Genomic DNA, 18,148 nt, shown 5'->3' on the forward strand with positions numbered 1-18,148 from the left:
CCCCCTCACCCTGGAGGGAGAAGCTGGAAAACTATCCCCGGAGGACGCGGAGTTCCTCCAGAGTCAAGTCCTGGAGCTGAGCCAACAAGTGGAACGGGCCCAGCAAGCAGCGGTCACCAAATGTAGGAGCGAGCTGCTAGAGAAGTTGGCAGCATGGCGGAGAGCAGCACCGGATGCCAGCAGCGGCACCCCAGCCCCGGTGGTGCCAGAGGAGCACCAGGAGGCCGTATACAGCACAGGAGCAGGTAAGAAGAGTTCCCCTGTCCTGGGCGCTGCAAGCGCCGACCTGCTCCTGGGCCTCCTTCACCAGCACGCCCCAAATTCTGTCATGCCTCTCAGGAGCAGCTGCTCTGCCCGGAACCTTCACCCCCGGGCGCTGACCCTGAGGACCTTCCACTTAGTGCCCTCCCGGAACCTCCACTCCCGGGCACTGAAGCCAGGAACCTTCTGCTTGCTTCCCTCCCAGAGCCTCCACCTCCGGCACCCGAGTGGGTGTAGGACGCACCGGCTTTTGATTGGTCTGCCCGGTGTGAGGACCAGCAGCCGTGTCCGCTACTCCTGACACCAGCGCCCCTGGTTGCCTACTCCAGCGGAGAGGAGTTCCCGCAGGAGACCCAGGCCGAAGCCCTGCGGAGGAAGGAATTCTTCAGGCGGGAGTTCCAGCAGCTGGAGAAGGAGCGGCGCGCTCGGCAGGCACGTTGCGAGCATCTGGAGGTCCGGAACAAGGCCGCAAAGGCTCAAGTGCATCAGGCGGAGTCAGCCCACCCCAGCCCCTGCGAAGAAGGACTTGTAGTGAAGTTCGACCTGAAGGCTGGGTGGGGCTTCATACGGGATCCCGACTTCGCGAGGGACATCTTCGTGAACTGGCGGGATGTTGAGCCCGAGCTGGAACAAGGTCATCCCAACCAGAATCTATACCCCGGATGTTTGCGGATGGGTCCCTCATGCTGCTACCTTTGCACTTGTTTACTAAAGAAAAAAGACACCCTGTTACAAGAACGTTATGAAAAGTGTTCTATGATGTTTGATAAACATAACCTGTAACGTTAAAGTGATGTGCCTCCCATAAAGGACGTGCTGTGTTTTACCAGGGGGGAATGTGGCACCCCTGAGGGTTCAGTCGCCACAGAGGTACTGCACCTCACCCAGAGGTGTGGTGTCTCCTTCTCTCATGTAAGGAGGGAGTGCTGCCCGGAACCCCAACACCCGCATTCAACACTACACTGCTCCAGGCTGGCTGGAAGGGCAAGATGCAATGTGTTTTGCTGCTGAGCCCTGCCCCTGGCTGGAGTGGGGGTAACCCAAAGGTAGGGGGAACCAGTAGTGGGTGTAGGTGGAGGAAGCAGTTTAGGAGAGAACTATAGAGTGAGGTATATAAAGGGAAGCCATTTTAAGGTGGCAGTGCAGTAAAAGAGAGAAGTCAGACAGGGAGCAGAGTCTTTTTAGGAGCTCTGCTCCCCATACCGGCATCCATTGGCCAGGCTGCCGAGTACCCCACGGCCCTGGGGGCGCGTCATAAACAGAAAAAGTCCTCCGGTTCACAGCCGGGTTAACAAGAGTCCTTAAACAACGGTTGCCGTGGGCAACGGCCACGCTGGGCCGCTCAGAGCCTGATAGGTGCAGAGCCTTCCCAGGCATGGGTTCAGCCACACTCAATCCTGCTGAGCTTTCCTGCTATACTCCTAGCAGGTTCCAATATAGAACAACACTAATCCTTAGTGCAGGGTTTTTAAAGGACCTGTGGTCATGAGCCACTGGAAAACCCAGGTTGGAGGGAGGAGGCCACCCCGCTGCCTTCCTGTAGCCTCCCCCAAGAAATGAAGGCCCTGCCGGGTTTTACTAATCTGCCTTAGCCAGATAGCCAGACCAGGTCAATGCTCACCTTCATTTCTGCATTGCAGCCGCAGGTGAGTTTGTGACTGCAATGCACTCCAATGGTTTTAATAGGTCTCTGTACACATTCTGGGGGATATATAACGTCCCTCGTATACGATCCTGGTCACTGCCTCACACCGTTTTATCAGTGAAATTTCTGAGTTGATTAATTCCTTTATGACCATTTTTAGGTTTTGCACTTTCATTTTTCCCTCCCCAACTTCCAAAAGCCAAAACTTTTTACTTTTTATTAGTATTATTTTTTCTTGCCAACATAGCTGTGAGAGGCCTTGTTTTTTGCAGAAGAACTTGTAGTTTTGAATGACACCATTCATTTTACCATATAATGTACTGTAAAATGAAAAAAAATGGGGTGAAATAGTGAAAAACACCATTGCGTTTTTTGTGGGGGTCTGGTTCTTACAGTGTTAATTGTGTGGTATATGTTGTGGGGGTCTATGGGAGTCCTAAAGGGTGCACAGGCATGAACGGGGTTGTCCACAGTTGCCACGAAAAAATAAGTTTACAGTACCTCTATGTGGCTGCAGACTTGTGAATCCTCACATCACGCCAAGCGTGCGCTGTCAGGATTCTCCGGTGCCAGTGGCGAGACCAGGCGGTCATGTGACGTGCGTAGCATTGCTCAATTCACTGAGATTGAACGAGGTCTAGTAGGAATGATGCCGGAGATGTGCATATCCCATACTTACAGTCACATGACCGCCTGCTCCAGGCGACAAAGAATCCTGACATATCACGCTGTGTGCAATGTGAGGATTCACAAGTCTGCAACCACATAGCGTGAGCACAGTTTTAAAGACAAACCTGGACAACTCCTTTAAGAAACCATAGAAATGCTGCTGTTAGTGATGGACAGCATCATCTAAATGGTTAAACAGCAGCAATGGGACCTAGGTTCATTCACTCCTGTTAGAGGTAGGTGCCGACTGTATAACACAGCTGACACCCAACCTGTATGGGTCAGGCTCAGCTCCTGAGTCCACTCCATATACTGTAACCCTGCGTGGCACGCACATCAGGGTGCAGAAAGGGGCTAAATTCTCCATATATTTTTATAGTGGTTACAGATTTGTTTTCTAATATAATATTCCAAATCCTCTCCACAGACATGGATTTCAAACCTATGTCTACCACTAGAGGGAGCATCAGAGTTTACTGCATACTGTTTTAATACTGAGCTTAAAGGGGTTGGCCGGTCAAAAGTGATAAGTTTGTAGTCATTCTGTGTGACTGCAGACTTATGAATCCCCCCAGCATAGTCACTGTGCGCTGCAGGGATTCACCGGTTTCAGACCCGGTAACTGGGGGTATGTATAAGTTATACAAGCATGTGGAGCGAGGCCACACCCCATCTAATGACGCGGGCAGCCAGTGGGCGCGTCCAACTAGAAGGCGCGGCCTGGCTCAATACAAGTGTATGGAGAGTGAGGCCACGCCCACTGGCCAGGGGTATGTATAACACATATAGTACATACCCTCTGTTACCACATCTGAAACCAGCGAATCCCCGCAGTGCATAGTGCCTGCGTTGGAGGGTCACACAGAGTGACCGCAGACTTATCACTTTTGACTGTACAACCCCTTTAATGTTTAACAGTATGTAGTAAGCTAACCTCCCTCTAATGGGGGCTGTAGATTAAAAATGTGTTTTATAAGGAGATTTGGAGCTCTGTATCAGAAAATCAAAATTCTAACTGCTAAAATAATAACTATTAATTAGCTTAGAAATTAATTTTAAGTTCTAAGGCAACTAAAGGTCACAGTAATGGTTCAATGCTGCATAGTTGTAATGGTAGAAATTATATCAAAAACTTGATACAAGATTGCCAAACCACACTGGATAAGATTTCTCCACAGTTAAGGAGGTGGAATAGCTCTGAGTAGATGGCATGTGGCCAAGGTGGTGGGTGCCATAAGAGAGTGTCAGCAAAGCACATTTTGCCCTTGCCAGTGTGACACTAGTCACTACTCAATGGGATGCTAGTCACTACTTACGGACTTGCTGTGAGGCAGGATAGTCAAGAGGTCTGGGGTCAGTACCATGATGGCTCGTGATAGACAAAGGGAAAAATAAAAAGCGTAGTCAGGTCACAGTCCAAGATCAGAGTATTAGAAAGGTAGCGGATCAAAACAAAGGGGTGAGTCAAACGGTAATCCAAGGTTGTCAACGGAGATCAGAATACAACTCAGAGTAAACACACACCTCTTGAACAAAGCTACAACTGGCAATGGTCTGACAATTGTCAGAATGTTAAAGAGCCCTGAAATCACCCAGAAGGATGGCGCCTGGAGGAGATCCCACAGATCAAACCAGACAGGATAGCTGAATTGTCAATCACAATACTCACATCTCTGCCTCAGATTGGGCAGTTTAGCTATCACTCACAAACCTGACAGCTCAGCTAGCCCTTGATCCCATATGGTGGCAGAGCTATCATTCATAGCGTCCATAGGACACCATGAGTGGTGGAATCGTGACAACCAGATTAATCGTGACAACCAGATTATTTTGATACCAGTAAAAACTGCAAACTGAGTCTTTACTCCAGGTGAAGGGAATTGTAAAGATAGATAGATAGATAGCTATAGATAGATAGATAGATAGATAGATAGATAGATAGATAGATAGATATTTAGCCATGCTCAATTGATTTGCCAGGTTAAATTCCGCTACAGAATCTTCCGAGAATCATTTACTAAAGAGGAAATACATTACACGAGAATTTCATGTACACAATACTCTTCTTGTGGTAGGAAATCCTCTCCCGGAGTGTTTATTGCATACCTATTCACTGTCCATAAGGCTAAACAATTATACTGTATGTGGAAGCTCTGTGAGTAAACTACATACCCTATCTACAGACCCTAGAGCCATAGAATATACATGTAGGTTTGGCAGAAATTACGAACATCTGGCTCTAAGGACATGTCTGTCTTTAGTTTTTTATAACTTTAAGTTTTACTAATGACACCAATTTGCCACTAAAAGCTATTGAATCAACTAAAACATTAGAACAATATCTAACAATAACTAACATTCCCAGTGAATGCCTTGGGTTGTCCTTTGTAAAATGTAAGATTTGTGAGAATGCTGAGTTAAAGGTGTTGTGCCACCACAAATGAACTGTCTACTAACACTTTTAAAAAGTGGCACCCTTCAAAGATACATACAAAGACATTCAGTTTTGATGTTGAGGGTAGCACCTCCTGGCTTTACTAGCAATATGAACTTTGTCCATCTATGCATGTGACTTTAGTCTGGTGGCTGAGCACAGTCAGTCCTGTATTCTGTGACAATGCAGTGGTACTTAGCTTAAAAACTAAAACATTAAAGTGAATGTGTCATCAGAAAATGACTTATTGTTTAAAATCAGGTTTTTGAGATATATATATATATATATATATATATATATATATATATATATATATATATATTTATTTTAATTTTTTCAATGTTTTCTTATTACAATTAAAAATGGGTGAATCCGAATAGTAAAGTTTGGGGTCCGTACAGGACATCTAGTGTCCGTGCACAGACCCCGGGCAAGGACTTCTCACAGAAGTCTTTGTAAGGCCTCTTTCACACATCAGTGTCTCCAGTATATGTGGTGCCAGTTTTCACACGTACTGGAGACACTTACACATGTAGACCCATCCAAATGAATGGGTCCTCGCACATGCCAGTGTGTTTACACGGACTGTGTCTCCATGGGCAAAACATGCTGACATGTCCGTATTTTGCACGCCGCAAATTTCTTTATTTTATTCTTAGTTTTACAGGTTTTGGGGACATCAGGAGCAGAATACTACTCTCAACATTGTCCCTTGCTGGTGCTGATCGAATGATGAGAGATTCCTTCAGCACCCGGCACTTGGAGACAGCACTATCTGTACCACTGATTCCACACAGGTACATACGGACATGGATATCTCCAGTACTGGTTTTTCCAGTGCTGGAAATATCCGGACATTTGAAATAGGTCTTACTGTTCAGTTTCAGCAGCCCAAACAAAGCTTGTTGAAAGACTGCAGCGCAGCCAACCAACAAGCTTTTCCTGTGTGGTCACTTCCGGTCTCATCATAGCCATGCCAAGTATTGGCATGGCTGTGATTGGCTGGTGAACCATGTAAAAAAAAAAAAGACGTGGGGTCCCCTATATTTTTGATAACCAACACAGGTTAAGCAGACATCTGCGGGCTGCAGCCCTCAGCTGTCTGCTTTATCTCGGCTGGCTATTAAAAATAGTGGGCCCACACGAGGTTTTATTTAAATTATTTAAATAATTTTTAAAAAAACGGCGTGGGGTCCCCCCCATTTTTAATAATCATCCAAGCTAAAGCAGACAGCTAGGGGATGGAATTCTCAGGCTGGGAAGGCCCATGGATATTTGGCCCTCCCCAGCCTAAAAATAGCAGCCCACAGCCGCCCCAGAAAAGGCACATCCATTAGATGCACCAATTCTGGCACTTTGCCCGGCTCATACTTCTTGTCCTGGTGCGTCGGCAAGCGGGGTAATATTTTGGGGTTGATGTCAGCTGTGTAATGTCCACTGACATCAAGCCCCGAGGTTAGTAATGGGGAGGCGTCTATCAGACACCCCAATTACTAACCCTGTAAGTAAAAAGAGAAAAAAAACACACCCAAAAATATTTTATTTGAAAAAAACACACAGAAAAAAATCTTTATTTGAAAAAAAAAATCTCCTCAACAATTTCCCTGTTTCCCCCAATTATTTAAAAAAAAAATTCTTATTTTTAATTTTAGTGTGGATTCTGGAAAAAAAAATCTCCAAAAGTTTTTTCAAAATATATTTAAAACAAACACCTGATTTAAACAATAGATTATTTTCTGATGACACATTCTCCTTAAGGCTTAATCGCAAGTAGCGTTTTTGCTGCGTTTTTTCTGTGAGTTTTTTTTTGTGCTTAAAAAACATAACGTTTTACAATAACAGCAAATAAATGAGAGTTATAAAATCTCAGTCACATGGTGAGTTTTCTTTCCTTGCATTTTTTGAGCTGCGGTGCTTTTTTTTTTTAAACGGCAGCATGTTAATTCTTTTAGCGTTATTGATGAATATTTTTTTACCCAATCAAATCAACGCATAAAAAATACATCATAAACCCATCAATAAGCCACACAAAAAACGAATAAAAAAATGTGAGTAATATAATCAGCATATTTCCTGTCAATAGTCTATGTTTTTCATGTGGATAAAAAAACGCAAAAAAACACTGTGTGAACATACCCTTAAAGGGGTATTATAATCTCCAAGATCCTATCCCAATATGTAGTAGGTGTACTAATAATAATAATATTAGCAAATACCTCCAATTAGAAATGTAGTATAGTTCTTTGATTCGCTATGTCACTTACCCCATGTGCAGGGCATTGCAGGACCTTATGTATCCATGGTTACAGTTACAGTTCGTTGGTTGTTAGCGGTCATAACCATGGATACTTAAACTACTGCAATGCCCTGCACATGGGGTAAGCAACATAGCGAATCAGGAGAACTATACAACATTTGTAATTTGAGGTATTTGATAATATTATTATTATTATTATTACACCTACTACATACTGGGATAGGATCTTGGAGATCGGAATTCCCCTTTAAACGTCTCTATACACTTACCTTACTGTGTATCTACTGCCCTACACTATTTAAATGGATACTTATGTTGTTATCTAGAGTGACCTTATCTGACCAATTGTTGCAGATTGATGTGACATCATTATGGATGTATTGTATACGAGACGGAGTGGATGGTACAGCAGCAATAGGAATAGTAAGAAATAAAGGTAAGTTATTCCTATAATGATGAGGCTGTTGTGAAGCAAAACATCTAAATCTGACCAGACACAAAGACCTGACTTAGATGTGCTATTAGCCAGAATATACACAAATATTCAGGTATGATCTTGTTGAAAAGTCAATATAATATAAATATTTGCTCGCACATCGGTAATTCTATGAAAACTTTTGATAATCAGTATGAAAACAGTTCCAATGACAGCGTAGAAAAAGTATAAGGCTATGTGCCCACGTTGCATTTATGAAGCAGAAAATTTCTGCTGCATAAATGCAAGTCCTCTCCCGGAAAAACGCATGCGGAATTCCGCACGCGTTTATCGCGCATTTTTCGCGCGTTTATCACGCGTTTTCCACACGCGGAATTGCCTTGCGTTTTTTATGCATTGGACTAAGGCAATTCCGCTTGCGGAAACGCAAAATTAAATGACATGCTGCGGATTTTTGAACGCGGCATAAACGCTGCGGAAAAATCCGCAACATGTGCATAGAACTTGCGGAATCCCATTGGGGACCATGGGGTGCGGATATACATGCGTTTTTCAAGCATTTACGCTGCGGAAATTCCGCAGCATATACGCTTGAAAAATGCTACGTGGGCACACAGCCTTAAGCAACATTTCTGAAGTTTTCTGGCTGACAAAATACATATATAATAGGAAACTGTTAAAAATAAAATTATAAAGGTTGATTAAACTGCAATTCTTATTTGCCACATTTGCGATTTTTTTTTTGCATTTAGTTTCAGTTAATGGCTTAAAGACTGGAAAAACATGGCAATACAATATAGTCTAAGAGATTAGAATTATATATTCATTGCATGAATTTACTTTTGGATTGTCATAATTTTATAAAACACAGATAAATAATCTTCAGCCATGAAACTGTACTAGTACATTAATAGTTAATGATTATGCAAGAGAAGTTCCTTGAGAAAAAAAAAAAAAAAAAAAACTACTTTCAGTTGCAGTGCAATTCTCTACCAGCAGGGTGTGCTGTGATCCTCATTTCTGCATGTTTGCTCCAGACACTGAATTTGTATTTGTCTGTAGCTGTACTATACAATGTAAGGGGACGGTGGGTCACCAAGCATTACCTTTATCATGGAATTCCTGTGGGTAGCTGAAAAAGAAAGAAAACTGATGTAAGGATAATCATATTATCAGGCCATACTTCTGTTAATTAGAAAAAGAAATCCATTATGTAATCTGAGATAATATGCCTGGCTATAATTATTCTAAGTATAGTAGGTAATAAAATGCAGAACTTTCGCCCTAGAGGTGTCAGAACGGCTGACATTAACTGTGTCGTTTGTGCCATTAGTCAGGATTCATAAGCATTTTAGTGTTATATAGCCATTCCAAACTATGTAAATTGGTTGATCTCTAACAAACATATTATTCAAATATAATTACCAAATTTCTACTTATACTCATTTTATTGCCTTTAAATTAACAATTATCAATGGCCCGAATTGTGTAAAAGTGTAATAAATGCCAATGCTAGAATGGTCTGGGGAAATGGTAGCATATACATGGAAGAGAAACCATATATTCAGATATTAAGGCTCGAAAGACATAATTAGAGAACCAAAACATCCCTTGGCTATGGGTCTATAACAGTACCCCCCTTGGAGTACTGCCTGCTTTATTCTATTAGTATTGGAGGGTACGGAGTTGGGATAGATAATAGATAGATACATACATAGATAGATAAATAGATAGATAGATACATTTATGGAGAGAAGTGTTGGCACCCTTGAAATTGTTCCAGAAAATGAAGTATTTCTCCCAGAAAATTACTGCAATTACACATGTTTTGTTATACATATGTTTATTTCCTTTGTGTGTATTGAAACAATGGAACAACACAAAAAAACAGAGAAAAAAAGACAACGTGGACATCATTTCACACAAAACCCCCAAAAATGGGCCGTACAAAATTGTTGAACCCTCAACTTAATATTTGGTTGCACGCCCTTTGGAATGAATAACTGCAATCAATCGTCTCCTATAACCATCAATAAGCTTCTTACACTTCTCAACTGAAATTTTGAACCACTCTTCTTTTGAAATCTGCTCCAGGTCTCTCATATCTAAAGGGCGCCTTCTCCCATTTGCAATTTTAAGATCTCTCCACAGGTTTTCAATGGGATTTAGATCCAGACTCATTGCTGGCCACTTAAGACCTTTCCAGAGTTTTGTTTCCATCCATTTCTGGTTGTTTCTTGAAGTATGTTTGGGGTCATTGTCCTGCTGGAACACCCATGACCTAGGATGCCAACCCAGCTTTCTGACACTAGGCGCTTCATTGTGACATAAAATCCTTTGGTAATCTTCAGATTTCATGATGCTTTGCACCAGGGGCGGACACAGACTGTAGTGGGCCCCTGTGCAAGAAATTTTTGGGGGCCCCCCCTGCGCTTCATAAGGCAACAAAGTTATGTAAACATAACCTCCCCATGTGCAGCTCTCACCCCCCCATGTGCAGCTCACCCCCCGTGCATCTCTCATCCCCCCCCCGTGCATCTCTCACCCCCCCATGTGCATCTCTCACCCCCCCATGTGCATCTCTCATCCCCCCCATGTGCATCTCTCATCCCCCCCATGTGCATCTCTCATCCCCCCCATGTGCATCTCTCACCCCCCCATGTGCATCTCTCACCCCCCCCATGTGCATCTCTCATCCCCCCACTCCTAGTTAATTAATTGTATTTAAGAAAAATAAAACTTGTTATACTTACCCCCATGCGATCCCTGCAGAATCCTGGCGCTCGTCCACGTCGCTGCCACCAGGCTCTCCTGACGTTCGGCCATGTGACGGTGCCACATACATAGCCAACAGCTTTTGTTTTGGCCAAAAGATTTTTAAAGCCGCCACCACGATAAGGTAGACTCTTCTGGCTGGGCCCTACTCTAACCTATTAAAATTTTCTTAAAATATCCAATACTCTTTTTAGATATATTTTTATTTAGTTTTCTTTAAGGGAATGTGTCATATACATTTTTTTTTAAAATGACCAATAATACCACATACAGGGAATACCGCCACACCATCACCAGACCACATATTACCACAACATAGTGACCGAATAATACCACACAGAAGGGAGAAAAACTGCCACACCATGACCAGACCACATATTACCACCACATTACTAATATTACCACCACATTACTAATATTACCATAAGTGTCATTATACACGGGAGCTCTATACATGGTATGTATAATGTAAGTGTCCAGGTAATCTAGTGATCACCAGTGACATTATACACAGGAGCTCTGTATATAGTGTCAGTGTACAGGTAATACAGTGATCACCAGTGACATTATACACAGGAGCTCTGTATATAGTGTACAGGTAATACAGGGATCACCAGTGACATTATACACAGGAGCTCTGTATATAGTGTACAGGTAATACAGGGATCACCAGTGACATTAAACACAGGAGCTCCGTATATATTGTCAGTGTACAGGTAATACAGTGATCACCAGTGACATTATACACAGGAGCTCTGTATATAGTGTACAGGTAATACAGTGATCACCAGTGACATTATACACAGGAGCCCGGTACATAGTATATAGTGTAAGTGTACATGTAATGCACTGACTCACTGGTGACGTCTCTAGGTGAAGTCCTTCAGCTACGCTTTTCTCCTTCATCCAGCACAGACCGCCATCACGTCTTCCAGCCAGGACTCGTCTCTGCATAAAATAACACAGTTATCTAGAGCACATTCCCCAACTTCTACATTACGCAGCTGAATACAGACGTGCATCCACCATCAATATATGGTTAGTTATTATGCAACCTACCATTCCAAATATAAATTGTAATCCACCACGGTGCCCCCATTAACTGTAAATAGGCACTTAATATATAATTTAATTAGAACCTCTACTCTATACTTCCTGCTCCCTGCATTCATTATTTACATGCACCCCCTGCCCCAATTCATTATATCATGTCCGTGCTCTCCCCACCCCATCGTCATTTATCATTTACTCTCCCCCACCCCACATTCATTATGTGCAGCTCATTATCCCCCTACTCCCAATTCCCCCATGTGCAGCTCATTTTCTCCCAATTCCCCCATGTGCAGCTCTCATCCCCCCATGAGCAGCTCTCACCACCCCCCATGTGCACATCTCTCATCCCCCTCCCCCACATGTGCCCCTCTCTCATCCCCCTCCCCCACATGTGCCCCTCTCTCATCCCCCTCCCCCACATGTGCCCCTCTCTCATCCCCCCCATGTGCAGCTCTCACCACCCCCCCATGTGCCCCTCTCTCATCCCCCTCCCCCACATGTGCCCCTCTCTCATCCCCCTCCCCCCCATGTGCCCCTCTCTCATCCCCCCATGTGCATCTCTCATCCCCCCATGTGCATCTCTCATCCCCCCATGTGCATCTCTCATCCCCCCCATGTGCATCTCTCATCCCCCCATGTGCATCTCTCATCCCCCCCATGTGCATCTCTCATCCCCCCACATGTGCACCTCTCTCATCCCCCCATGTGCATCTCTTATCCCCCTCCCCCATGTGCATCTCTTATCTCCCCCCATGTGCATCTCTTATCCCCCCCCCATGTGCATCTCTTATCTCCCCCCATGTGCATCTCTTATCCCCCCCCACATGTGCACCTCTCTCATCCCCCTCACCCCATGTGCATCTTTTATCATCTCCCCCCCACGTGCACCTCTCTCATCCCCCTCCCCCCACGTGCACCTCTCTCATCCCCCTCCCCCCACATGCACCTCTCTCATCCCCCTCCCCCCACATGTGCACCTCTCTCATCCCCCCCACCCCATGTGCATCTTTTATCATCTCCCCCCCCCCCATGTGCATCTCTTATCACACACACACACACACACACCTCCCATTCCCCCCACTCCTAGTAAATTGTATTTTGAAAAAAACAAAACTTGTTATACTTACCCCCATGCGATCCCTGCAGAATCCTGGCGCTCGTCCAAATCGCTGACAGCAGGTTCTCCTGACTTCCGGCCATGTGACGGCGCCGTCACATGACCGGAAATCAGGGGAATCATGAAGGAGCTGCCGCAGGAGCGCAGCGCAGCGCTGAGATGTCCCGGACCCGGCGCTTAGCATGGGGCCGGGGGCCCCATGAGGAGAGAGACTAACAAGAGGGGTCCCCCAACGGGGCTCCAAAGGGGCCCCTACCGGCTGGGCCCCACACTGGAGTCAGGGCAGACATGCCCTGATGGCGGCCCTGCTGGAGGCTGGAGGGGCCCCCTCTCCCTCGGGGCCCCCGTTCAATGAACCGGCTGCACGGGCGGTAGTTCCGCCCCTGCTTTGCACATAGTCAAGGCACCCAGTGCTAGAGCCAACAAAACATCCACAAAACATCTTGGAACCTCCACCATATTTGACTGTAGGAACTGTCTTCTTTTTTTTGTAGGCCTCATTCTGTTTTCGGTAAATAGTAGAATGATGTGCTTTACTAAAAAGCTCTATCTTGGTTTCATCTATCCACAAGACACTTTCCAGAAGGATTCTAGCTTACTCACGTACATTTTGGCAAACTGCAGTCTAGTTTTTTTATGTCAGCTGAGGGGTCCTCCTGGGTCTCCTGCCATAGCGTTTCATTTAATTCAAATGTCAATGGATGGTTCGCACTGACACTGACACTAATGTACCCTGAACCTGCAGGACAGCTTGAATTTCTTTGGAACTTGATTATCCATCATCCGGACTATCCTGCGTTGCAACATTTCATCAATTTTTCTCTGCCGTCCACATCCAAGGAGATTAGCTATAGTGCCATGGCTTGTAAACTATTTGATTATGTTGCACAACGTGGACAAAGGAACATCAAGATATCTGGAGATGGACTTGTAACCTTGATATTTTTCAACAATTTTGTTTCTTAAGTCCTCAGACAGTTTCCTTCTCCTCTTCTGTTCTCCATGCTTGGAGTAGCACACACAGACACACAATGCAAAGATTGAGTCAACTTCTCCCCTTTTTATCTGGTTTCAGGTGTGATTTTCATATTGCCCACACCTGTTACTTGCTACAGGAGAGTTTGAATGAGCATCACATCGTTGAAACAAAGTTGTTTATCTACAATCTTGGAAAGGTGCCAACAATTTTGTTCAGCACATTTTTGGGGTTTTGTGTGAAATGATGTCCAATTTGCCTTTTTTTCTCAGTTTTTTTGTGTTGTTCCATTACACACAAGGAAAATAAACATGAGTATAACAAAACATATGTAATTGCAATAATTTTCTGGGTGAAATACTTCACTTTTTGGAACAATTTCAATTGTGCCAACACTTTCAGCCATTGCTGTAGATAGATAGATTAAAAAAAGGAGCAGCACAGAGAAGGTTTGGGTGCAAAGCCTCCCTGGCAATAACCAAACCATCCAGATGAATAGCAACAACTATAAGCAGCACTCCACAAAGGAGCAAAAAGAGTGGTTTATTAAGCCCATAGTGGCGATGTTTCAGTTCAGAAGTGTGATCCTTCTTCAAGCAATAACAAAGTGCATTAGCCATATATTTATAGAAAAAGTGATTAACAGCATAATTGTGCATCATTAGCAAAAATACATATAAAGTCCAATTACAGAATTGTTGTAAAGTATACAGGAATAAAGTCAAGTGAACATACATGAGATTGCATATAAGTGAAAAATACAATATCATGGCATACATATAAAGTGCCATAGTGCTTAATTGTTCAGATGAATACCAGATGAAAATAACATTCATTAATGGGGTACTCCGGGGAGATAAAAAAATGTTGTACTGTCCCTGCCCTCATAAACTATAAAGATGAGATGCCCAGTGCACTTATATTATCTTTATAACACTTGTAATTCTGTGTGGCAGGAGCCGCTCCTCACTGCTCCCCCCTCCCATCTGGGACATTACAACATACACCAGTGTGCTACTCCCCCCTGTGAGTAACAGCCAGCCTGAAAAGAGGGAATGTGGCCAAGCCCCCCGTTTTATGCAGAGAAACTGCTATTATCAGACTGGCTAATATTACCACTGCATGGAGCTGCACACTGCTGTAATGTCCCAGCCAGAGGGGTGAGCAGTGAGGAGCAGCTGCTGTCACACCAGCCCCCTGATAATGTCGCCCTGTCTACAGTCCACGGTGAAGGGGCATTGTGGGGGTGTGGCCAGCTCCCTACTAGTAGCCCTACAGTGAAGGAAACTATATCATACTGTGTGGGAGCTGGGTGGACCAATGTACTGTGTATAAGGCAGTGGGGGCATCATACTGTGTAGTAGAGCTGTGGGGGCATCATACCATGTGTGGAAGTGGGCTGCGGGGACATCATGTTGTGTATGGGTTTTGGGGGCATCATATTGTGTGGGAGGCTGGGGAATTTATATTGTGTGGGGATTTTGTGGGTATTGTACTGTGGTGGTGACTGGAGGTTATATTGTGGGAAGTCACTGTCGTGACATTATACTGTATTTGAGGCGCTATGGGGACATCATTGGGGGCACCTTTGAAGTCATCATAATATGTGTTGGTGCCACTTTTGGAGTAATCATACTCCATAGGGGGCATGAAAGTGGCATTATAGTAGGTGAGAACACTAAGAGGCTTTAAAAGGGTCAACATTACAGTATAAGTGCAACAATACATGTATCTCTCCTAGTCTTTAGATGTTTGGGGGTAGGCACCTATGCATCATGACTTTACTAACTCTGTGGGGAGGTGGCCCCATTAGGGATTTTGCTTTTATCTCTATGTAAACCCCTTTTCAGAGTGGTCCAAATTAAATAAAATAAAAAAGCGGTCTATAGGGCGCTAAAAGAATGAACAATAGAGGTGAAAAAATTTTTAGGGCTAAAAAATAAATGTAATGAGCTCTTTCCACAACGCGTTTCGATAGTGAACTATCTTCCTCAGGTGGTACAAGGGTATGAGCACAAACATAAAATATATATAGACAAAGATTCACAGTGATTGGTTGATACTAATTAGTTAACCTGGGTCCAAACATAGGAAACCCTTCATGTGCTGGTGCGAAGTGTCCACATTGGTTTCACATAAGCCACCTTCACATGAATACAAAGTATCAAAAACACATTGGATAAGGTATAGAATATGGCAATACATGTTGATAAACAGTTATACAAAAATACATCTGTAGTGCCTACATCAATTTCATAGAAATCACCTACACATAAATACAAAAAATCAAAACATATTAAGTGAGATATAGAGTGAAGTAATACATGTTAAAAAACAGTTATTCAAAACTGCATCATAAAAAATAGAAAAAAAAAACACATTTAAAACATAGCAATAATAATCCATTAGAAAGGAGAAGGAAATGACCTTAAGAGCTGGTTACATTTTCAAGGGCCAAATTCAGACCCTCAGGGGCCAACGTGCCCAACTTGAAGATCCAAAAACTTTCTTTATTAATCAAACTCACTAATCGGTCGGGGACAGTATCAGGTATGTGGTCTATAATAGTAAGCCTCATATCTCCTGGATCTTTTTGATGAACAATACTAAAATGTTTGGATACGCTTTGTAATTGATAACCTATTCGAATGTTATGTCTATGTTTATTTAGACGTGCTTGCATAGTTTGTATCGTTCGACCCACGTACTGGAGGTTGCAAGTGCACTCAAGTAAATAGATCACATGTGTCGACTGACAATTCACATTGTGTTTGATAGAAAAAAAATTTCCTGTGGTATATGATGAAAAATTCTTTTGATTACCATTTTGAATGACTCTACAACACAAACATTTAGGCATATTACATGGAAGACACCCCGAACAGACGCCCTCTTGTGAGGGTTGTATTCTAGATTTCAGGGATGTATTACTTGGTGCTATTAAGTTTCGCAAATTTCTGTTCTTCCTATAAATAATGCTCGGCTTGTTACCTAATGCTTGTTAGGTATAAAGGGTCCTAAAATGGGGTCCTAAATTTTTTTTCTCTTTTTTATGATGCAGGTTTGAATAACTGTTTTTTAACATGTATTACTTCACTCTATATCTTACTTAATATGTTTCGATTTTTTGTATTTATGTGTAGGTGGCTTATGTGAAACCAATTGTAGCATCGGCATCTCTGCCCACTGCTAGGCAGAGACGCCGTTCCTCTCACCTTCCCGCTCCTGGCGCGGCATCCTCCTGCGCTCCCCTCCTCGCTGCTGCCGGCGCGCGCTCCTTCCCGGGCTCTGTGCTTAGGGCGTGCGTGCGCTCTTCCTCTCTTAAAGGGACCGCGCACGCCATCCTAAGGAGTCCCTGGCCAATGGCCGGAGGACTTCCCATATATAAAGCACCTCCTCCAAAATGGAGGTGCCCGAGCAAAGTTGTTGCACAGTTTCTGATCTCTGCTTCAGCCCTCAGGTCCCACTGCTAGCCTGACTCCTCGTCATGCCTGCTAGCCTGTTATCTGCCCGTTACCTGCCGAGCCTGCCAGCCTGCTCACCTGGATCGCTCACCTGTTACCTGCCTGTTACCTGCCCTGTCTGCCAGTCGGCTCATCTGGGAGCATCCGCCTGTTACCTGCCCTGTCTGTCTGTCCGCTCACCTGGGAGCATCCGTCTGTTACCTGCAGAGTCCGTCAGCCCGCTCACCTGGGAGCACTCACCTGTTACCTGCTGTGTCTGTCATACCGCTCACCTGGGAGCACCCGCCTGTTACCTGCTGTGTCCGTCAGCCCGCTCACCTGGGAGTGCCACCTGTTACCTGCCTGTTACCTGCCTTGTCGGTCTGCCCGCTCACCTGGGAGCGCCCGTCTGTTTCCTGCCAGACTGCCTGGAGGCTCTGCTGTCACTTGCTGTGACCACCTGCCTGGTAAACCTAGAGACTACTACCTATCAGCTACTAGAGACTTCTGCCTGCTTGCCGTGTCCATCCGTCATACCGGTCAGTCCCAGCCATCTGACCCGTGGGAGCCACCTGCTCTCTTACAAGGTCGTCCCCAGAGTAGCACCTGGTCCCTCAGCCAGGATCCTCCCTGGTCACGGTGTCGTTTGCTGCCTTCCGACCAGGGTCAGTTCGGGTTGATACTTAGTCACGCCCCTCTGGGTCCCTCCTTGCACCTCGGCACAGAGGTTCCACCACCCGGACCCGTTACAGTTTGCTCGGGCCATGGAACCCGGTGGCACCCAAGCTCCCTCGCTCTCTGACCTGTTCCACAAAGTCTCCCTTCAGAGATCCCAACAGGAATCCATCCTGAACCACCTGCGTAATGTCAACTCCCACCTGGACATACTGACTGCTCCACCAGGACCTGCCTCCAGTCGTACGACTCACGCCCCGGCAGCGCCGCTGCCCATCAATACCATGGTAACCGGTGCGGGTCCCCGGCTCTCTGCACCGCCTTGTTTTGGTGGAGACCCCGCCTTGGCTCGAGGCTTCATTAACCAGTGCACCCTGCACTTTGAACTCTTGGCACATCACTTTACC

The 18,148-nt window shown here is 44.7% G+C and overlaps 1 protein-coding gene across 1 annotated transcript in view; it reads right to left on the reverse strand.

The window, feature by feature from the left end:
- Positions 1-18,148, reverse strand: part of SKAP2 (src kinase associated phosphoprotein 2) — a 363,025-nt gene that overhangs the window by 284,357 nt on the left and 60,520 nt on the right. The window contains exon 3 of the mRNA XM_073677891.1: positions 8,809-8,834. Coding sequence (XP_073533992.1) covers positions 8,809-8,834 — 26 coding nt within the window. The remainder of the gene's footprint in view (positions 1-8,808; positions 8,835-18,148) is intronic.

This window comes from Phyllobates terribilis, unplaced genomic scaffold (assembly GCF_046119375.1).
Source record: "Phyllobates terribilis strain yellow unplaced genomic scaffold, ASM4611937v1 Scaffold_4__5_contigs__length_816908805, whole genome shotgun sequence".
Classification (NCBI taxonomy): Eukaryota; Metazoa; Chordata; class Amphibia; order Anura; family Dendrobatidae; genus Phyllobates; species Phyllobates terribilis.